Genomic DNA, 7,381 nt, shown 5'->3' on the forward strand with positions numbered 1-7,381 from the left:
ACATCTTCGCATGATGCTTTTAAAAAGCGACAAAGGTTTGCGGTAAAAACAATTCATTAATAAAGTTATTGAAGGTCCGTATACACTGTCTCTTAATTTCTGTTTGGGAGAAAACAAACATAAATACCTTGAGTAAAGTATCAATGAAGAAAATTCAACATAGTCTTTTTTATATTCAACTTATAATTTGTAATTCTGTATCATTTAAAAAAAGGGCCTCCGTGGCCAAGTGGTTAGAGCATTGCGCTCAAAATCACATGGCCTCTCACCTCTGTCAGCGAGGGTTCGAATCCCGCTCGCGCTGGTAAGTGAGAAAGTTTCCCAGTGTACTTTCGGAAGGTCGGTGGTCTCTTCCCAGGTACATTGTATCTGGGTTCTCTCTTCCACCAATAAAAACTGGGCGCCATATATAACTGAAAAATTGTTGAGTGTGGCAGAAAAAACCCCATCAAATAGACAAACAAAATCATTTAAAATCACATTAAAATGGCAATAAAACATGCTGAATTACTAGTAATTCAAGATATAATATATAAATCTTAAGTACCACAGTATACATTTGGAGAAACCTACGACAATATGGAATGCATTAATATCATTACTGAAATAAAGATAACATGTAAGATTTCTGAGGTAATGAGTGAGATTTTGCACCAGAATCACCGTCATGAGATATAGCAGTATATTGAAGTCTTAGTCCCAGAGTCAAAAGTTGAAAAAAGCAAGAAAACCTCAAATAGTGAAATCACAATCAAATCAAGAAATGTCTGGTAATGCTATTCCGTGCGATAAGAATCGGCTGTGTGTGAACCTTCATCATTATTTGGATTCTCATGAAAACCTTACATAACAAATATGTGGAAGAAAGATAATACTTTTGTCCATTTTGGAATGGATTTAAATGGAGACTTTCAATTTGATCAATTCGAAACTGATGTTTGCTGGAAGTAAAGAAGATTTAGATGAAAGTGGTATTTGCAAAACCAGACTCAATTCTACAGAAAATTCAGTACAATTGGATCACCCTAAACCACTTAGAAATATAAAGCATATGACCAAACATACGTGATAAACAGAACTTTCTATTAGATGTAATGGACAAAGTGAAAAAAGTTTTAGTCATTTAATTTGTAATTTCCAAAATATTTTAAACCAGTGTAGGATTCTGACGGAAATGCTAATCTTATTTTCTCCAGAATGAACCATATGAAAAAGTGAAGAAAACAAACATTGATCAATGGAAGGTGAAAATAACGAACAGTGATCAATCTCATAATTCCTATAATACAAAATTCGGGGTTGAGAAACACAGACCTCTGGTGATGCCAAAGGTGGGATCAGGTGCCTAGTAGCAGTAAGCATGCCCCGTTGATCGGAATGAACGATCACTCTGGCTTCTGCAAATTCCGAAATATGACAATAAATAAGAACACCTATTTAGATATTTTACACAGATGCGTTATCTGAGATCAGTTGAGGGTATGAATAACTTATAAGAAAAGTATTTGCAAATATGGTGATCAAATTTCCATTTCTAATTTTCCCCAACCCCAAATAGTGCAATGTGTTTAATGTATGCCACCCCAGTTTTGAACTGTGATTCCTAATGTGTGTATGTGAAAGGAAGAGAGATGTACAGCTACATGTTTAGTATTAATGTGTTGTATTTACACTGGGATCGATAAGACCACAACAAAGCAACGAATGTATTGATTTAACCTTTATCAATACAGGAAAATTAAAGGAATACCGAAAATCATTCAACCCATATCCACAAAGTAATCCTAGCAAATAAAATTTTATTATCCAGTAAAATTGTGAGCTTGTCTATTTCTCTGTTGCATTAGCATTAATATAATCAATATTAATTATAGAACCTGACGTCTAATTTCTTAATTGGCGATCCATGCTAAAATATTCTTCTAATTAAAGGTAGCTCTTGGGATGCAGTATTACATCACAATACCAAAGTAAGCATCAAACCCACATGTCTAATATCACTCAAAGAAAAATGTAATCTTCTGACAGTTTACCAAGTACATCGTCAATATAAACAGAATCATTCGAAGAACACCACTTAACAACTATAACAAGCACAACACCTCGACATCAAGTGCAATCAAATCATGATATTAAAGTCAGCAATTACTCCTTGATACGCAGTTGTGTTAAGTAGGGCCATAGAAATATGTCAAGGAAAAAGCATTAATAAACAGATCAATTTGTGACAAATTCTGTAAACACAACCCTTTTATACAAAAACAATATGTATATATCATTAAGTGCATATTGACCTCTTATACATTTTTCACCAGATCGACAGTCTCTACATCAACTCTGTATCACGTGATCAAATATCGAGATAAAACGTATCGTGTATGTATAAATCGTTGAATTGGCACGATATCCAGATATCAATGCAAGTTGAAGTTAATATAACTTCAAAGCATATTAATTTCTTAATTTGAAAAGTGCTGAGAGCAAGTTTATTATGACTTGTAACATGTCTAATTTTTGCATTGAATATGCAAGATGCAGCGATTGTTGCACATACGAAGTTGAATCTAGCCTGAAAAACATATTTTCTGCTGACGCCAGAACTTGCTCCCCTAACTTTCCTTTGGCATTCAAGTTCACATGTCACATAAATCAAACATCTTTCACTTAAAAACCTCGGGGTGTCGTGCCAATGATGATTTTTTTATTAACGGAAACCCTGTTTATGCAAATGAGTCCATTGTGAAAGTAACTATACGTGTAGATTAGGGGCGATATCATGATCACAATGTAATATGGATATTACTTCAGCATGTATGCTATATAAAGAAGAAATTGATTTTTCAATATCAAAGAGAATTAATATAACCCATATGACAGAAACTTTTACGCGATTGCAGTTTACCGTTTGACAGCGGTGGTAAATAAGGAAACAATATTTTGACATTTCCAACCACAAAAGGACTGTAGATATGTACGTCATGACCTTCGTCATGACGTATTTTTCATTGTGACGTCGTGCAATGTGCCAGTGCGGTAAAGTATATTTATGTATGTAGCACTGGTATTAAAAATTTTATGGGGAAAGCCTTAACTCAACCGCGTATCACAATTTTTTTTATCTCTGTGGAAGTTGAACATTTTGATACTACAATGAACTCATAATATCAAAATCAAGAATAAATCATTAAAAATCACAATGGATTTCCCAAATTTCGGCTTGAGCATCACTGAAGAGACATTATTTGTCAAAATGCGAATTTGGTGCATCAAAATTGGTACCGTATAAGTTTTACATTACGACCCCTGGGTCGAGGCCTCTGCTGGTGGACTGTTAGTCCCCGAGGGTCACTACAGCCCAGTAGCTAAGTACTTCGTTATTAGCTTGAAAACACGGATGTATATTTAATTGCTGTTATAAAATTTAGAAATTCGTTTCAAAATTGAGGATTATCTCCCTCATGAATAGCTCTGATCCTTAGATAAATTTGACTCCAGTCTTTGGCATTGGGGTTTTCATTTTAGTTCTTACAAGTTTATTGTTATTTCAGATTTCCAACCTTTCGGCTTGAGCATCACTGAAGACACATTATTTGTCGAAATGCGCATCTGGTGCATCAGAATTGGTACCGTATAAGTTTTACATTTTCATATCAAAATCAGTAGTAACACTCTAATATCACGATGTAATCATTATACGAAAATCAGTTATAACTGTCTGATATCACAACGCAAGCACCTTATCAACAAGCTAAAAGCATTCTCATATCGCGATATCAATATCAACAAAAGTGCTACCATCACACTGTATTCACAGTACCAAACTCAGCAATAACGCTCTGGTATTACAAACACCTTATCAACAACCTAAAAGCACTCACATATCGCGATATCAATATCAATAAAAGTGCTACCATCACACTGTATTCACAGTACCAAACTCAGCAATAACGCTCTGGTATTACAAACACCTTATCAACAAACTAAAAGCACTCACATATCGCGATATCAATATCAATATCAATGGCACCAAGAAGTCGACACCATTTTCAATAAGCTTGGTTCTTTGATGAAGTCAATAAAAGAGAATCTCCTGGCTGCTCTAAACTCTCACCAATCCAAAATCAAAAATCAAATTCCAGACATGACCCAAACAGTTCAACAAAACAAAGAAATTCTGAAGTCCAACAATGTGTCTGCAGTCACTAACTACAAATCCAAACTCCAGGAATACAGGAACATGCCTACTGATATTGATGTCAAACTGCCATCACTCAAAACCAACACAGTCCAAGGGAGAGAACTCAGCCTGGAATTAGAGGACTACAAGGCTAGCCTGACACAGACAACACTGTCCAGTCTGACAGACGAAGTCTCCTATTTATCTTTACAAAAGCTGTTAAAGCAAGCCAAATCAATTACAACCATTCCTACTGGAGTTAATCCTCTACTCCATGTTGCCTGTGTGGGAGTGGATGAAGCCTGGGTTAGTGGTAAATATAAAACCATAACACGTGTTGACATACACGGGTCTGTCCGGGACACTGTCACCACCACCTGTCAATACTGGCCTGATGGCATCACAGTGACCAGACAGGGAGAACTGGTATACAGTGATGTTCAAAATAGAACTGTGAACATTGTCAGACACGGGAGATTAGAGACACTGATAACCACACCACATGGCTGGCATCCAGGTCAACCATGCTGTACTAAGTCAGGGGACATCCTGGTCAGTATGCTTACTACTGATTATAGCCAACGTAAAATTGTCCGTTATCAGGGACACACAGAGAAACAGGAAATAGATAGAGATGAAGATGGAGAACCAATCTATAAAGGAGGGAAATACACACTGTATGTGGTGGAGAACAACAATGGAGACATCTGTGCCTCTGATAATAATGCTGACACCGTGGTCGTGGTGAACAAGTCAGGAAGAGTCCGATTCCGATACGACGGTACACCAGCCAGGAGGAAGAAGTCATTTAATCCTAGACATATAGTGACAGACTCCATGAGTCAGATCATTGTGGCAGATATCAACAATGCCTGTCTACACATCCTGGATCAGAACGGACAGTTCCTGAGATGTGTGGACAATTGTGGACTAGATAAACCTCGCGGACTGAGTGTGGACAGTGAGGGGAGGTTGTGGGTAGGGTTATATCAATCAGGAGAAGTGAAAGTGATTCAGTACATGAAATAAACACATGATATCACATACAGACATCAGATAATGACAGAGCTCACACAGTGCTCTTGATGATATTTACACAACAATGTTTACTCGACATAGGAAATGTATTTATTCAGAGTTGTTTTGTTGAACTTTGATATTTTAGACACAAGAGTAAGTTTTTTATCTTCTAATTTTAACCTTAGGTATCAATATGCCAAGTGTAATTTTTTACTCCGGATAGGTAAACAAATTCATATCGCTGCCATCGGTCCAGGAAAATGCATGTACATACAACAAATGGTATATACTGTTAAAATCTTAATCACTTTGACAAAGTAAGTACTCATTCTGAAGTACCATACAATAAACTGTTGGTGTATTCGACCCATGGAACCCCCACCCCCCCCACCCCCGTTTAATGAATCGTGGCGTGTTGTAAAACATGGACTGGGTGGTAGATGGAAGACCTGGGGACTGGACTAATTGATAGACAGCTTTCCTGCCCTCCTTGTTAAAGAAAAATATTCAAAGTGGGCCTCATGGCTTATCAAATGTTTTGTTTGTTGTTAAGGGATGACTTTAATTCTGGGGCAAGTTATACGAGTATAACCTAGTTTGGGTGAGTTTACGCCTTTTTATAATATGCGAATTATAACTTATAATAATTATAACGTATAACTTGCCCCAGAATTAAAATCATGCCTTATAATTTAATGCAGGAGACAAAGATACTAACCTTTGTTTATCAAAATGTACATAAACTCTGAAAAATACAAGTCAACTGGCCCGCGCAACAACGACGAAACGTCTATATGTAGCTATAGAAGGTCACCATCTTAACTCGTTGTCAATTTGTCTTAGTTCAACAGAGCCTAGCCTATTTATTAAATTATTGTATCGAAGGTGAAGTTTGTCATGACAGAAAATATGTGTAGACTATCCATGGCGTATTTCGCTGCCATTTAGAGATCTACTTTGAAGTCGCTCATCTCCGACAGATTGAGAAAATACGGGAAATTGCATTGTTTAGGCCTAGATCTACCCAAAGTAAGTCTTCATATATCAGAAAATGCGATAATTTGCGGCTTTTAACTCTGTGAAAATGTCTACTACATGAAAACTTACCCTTGCATGCAAAGTTGTCGCTAATAGTAAATCCAACACAAGATAATATGTAAGCAAGTGACAAATCGCGATCCACATGCCAATGTGACCGACGTCATGTGTTAAAATATGCTTTTTTGTTTGCTTTGTTGAAAGGCGGATCAGCAATGACCCCCCCCCCCTTTCCCCAGTGAGAAATGTATTTGAAAATGAACAGAACAACTCTTACTTGGTAAATCATTAATTAGATTATAATATCTTTGTTTTAATCTATTTTAAAATTATTCGATCATCATACAGAGAAAGATGATTTACAACTGTGATTAGCGTACAAGTAGATGCTAATTGACAACGAGAAAACATGTGTATCAAACCGAAGTATCTTATTGTACACGTTGACTTTCTATTCCATAGAAGGATGAAAACAGTGCTGCGATGTAAATTTAGAGAGAGAAAGAAAAATAGTTCCGGCTTCTGATTGTCAAGGGGGTGTGTCCCCATACCAAACCAGGTTATACAAAAATAACCTGCGTTCCTCAATTGGAATTTGACCAATCAGAGACAAGGATACAATAAGAATTAAATTATTTTAGTTTCAATTTGAGAATTTTTTTATTTATGTAGAGGTTTGACCAGTTGGCTACTGTAGTTTTGTTGAGTCGGCTCGCAATAGCGAGAAGACCCTTTGTTATAACCGGCACTGCACTTTGGATTTTGAGTACAAACCTTTGTTGATATATACGCGAGAAAATGCAAATACAGTGTCTGAACTGTCACACTTCACTGCACCGCTATCAAAGTACAGGCGTGATTCAATACATTGCCCCCCCCCCTCCCCGTTATAATGTCACCCCTGCCTATTGCCTGAAAATCTTAAAGAACAGATTTCCTCCCATGTTAACACCCCCGTTATAATGCCAACCCCGCAAAATGCCATATGCCACTGATTTTCACCAACAAATGGTCAAATTTTATAGAGTATACCTTGATGATAATGCCAATTACCTAACACCCATCGGTAATCGCACCTGTACTTTGATAGCGGTGCGGTGAAGTGTGACAGTTCAGACAAGGTATTCAGGTGGCCAGGTTAATTAC

The 7,381-nt window shown here is 36.9% G+C and overlaps 1 protein-coding gene across 1 annotated transcript; it reads left to right on the top strand.

The window, feature by feature from the left end:
* The first annotated feature begins 4,066 nt into the window (after positions 1-4,066).
* On the top strand, positions 4,067-5,206 carry LOC130048828 (tripartite motif-containing protein 3-like). The gene has a single exon (XM_056145901.1). The coding sequence runs from the start codon at positions 4,067-4,069 to the stop codon at positions 5,204-5,206; it is 1,140 nt and encodes a 379-aa protein (XP_056001876.1).
* Positions 5,207-7,381: the final 2,175 nt, after the last annotated feature.

This window comes from Ostrea edulis, chromosome 7, assembly GCF_947568905.1.
Source record: "Ostrea edulis chromosome 7, xbOstEdul1.1, whole genome shotgun sequence".
NCBI lineage: Eukaryota > Metazoa > Mollusca > Bivalvia > Ostreida > Ostreidae > Ostrea > Ostrea edulis.

Excerpts from the sequence above, each read along its gene's own strand:
- LOC130048828 (XM_056145901.1), top strand. The coding sequence starts at position 4,067 with ATGAAGTCAATAAAAGAGAATCTCCTGGCTGCTCTAAACTCTCACCAA.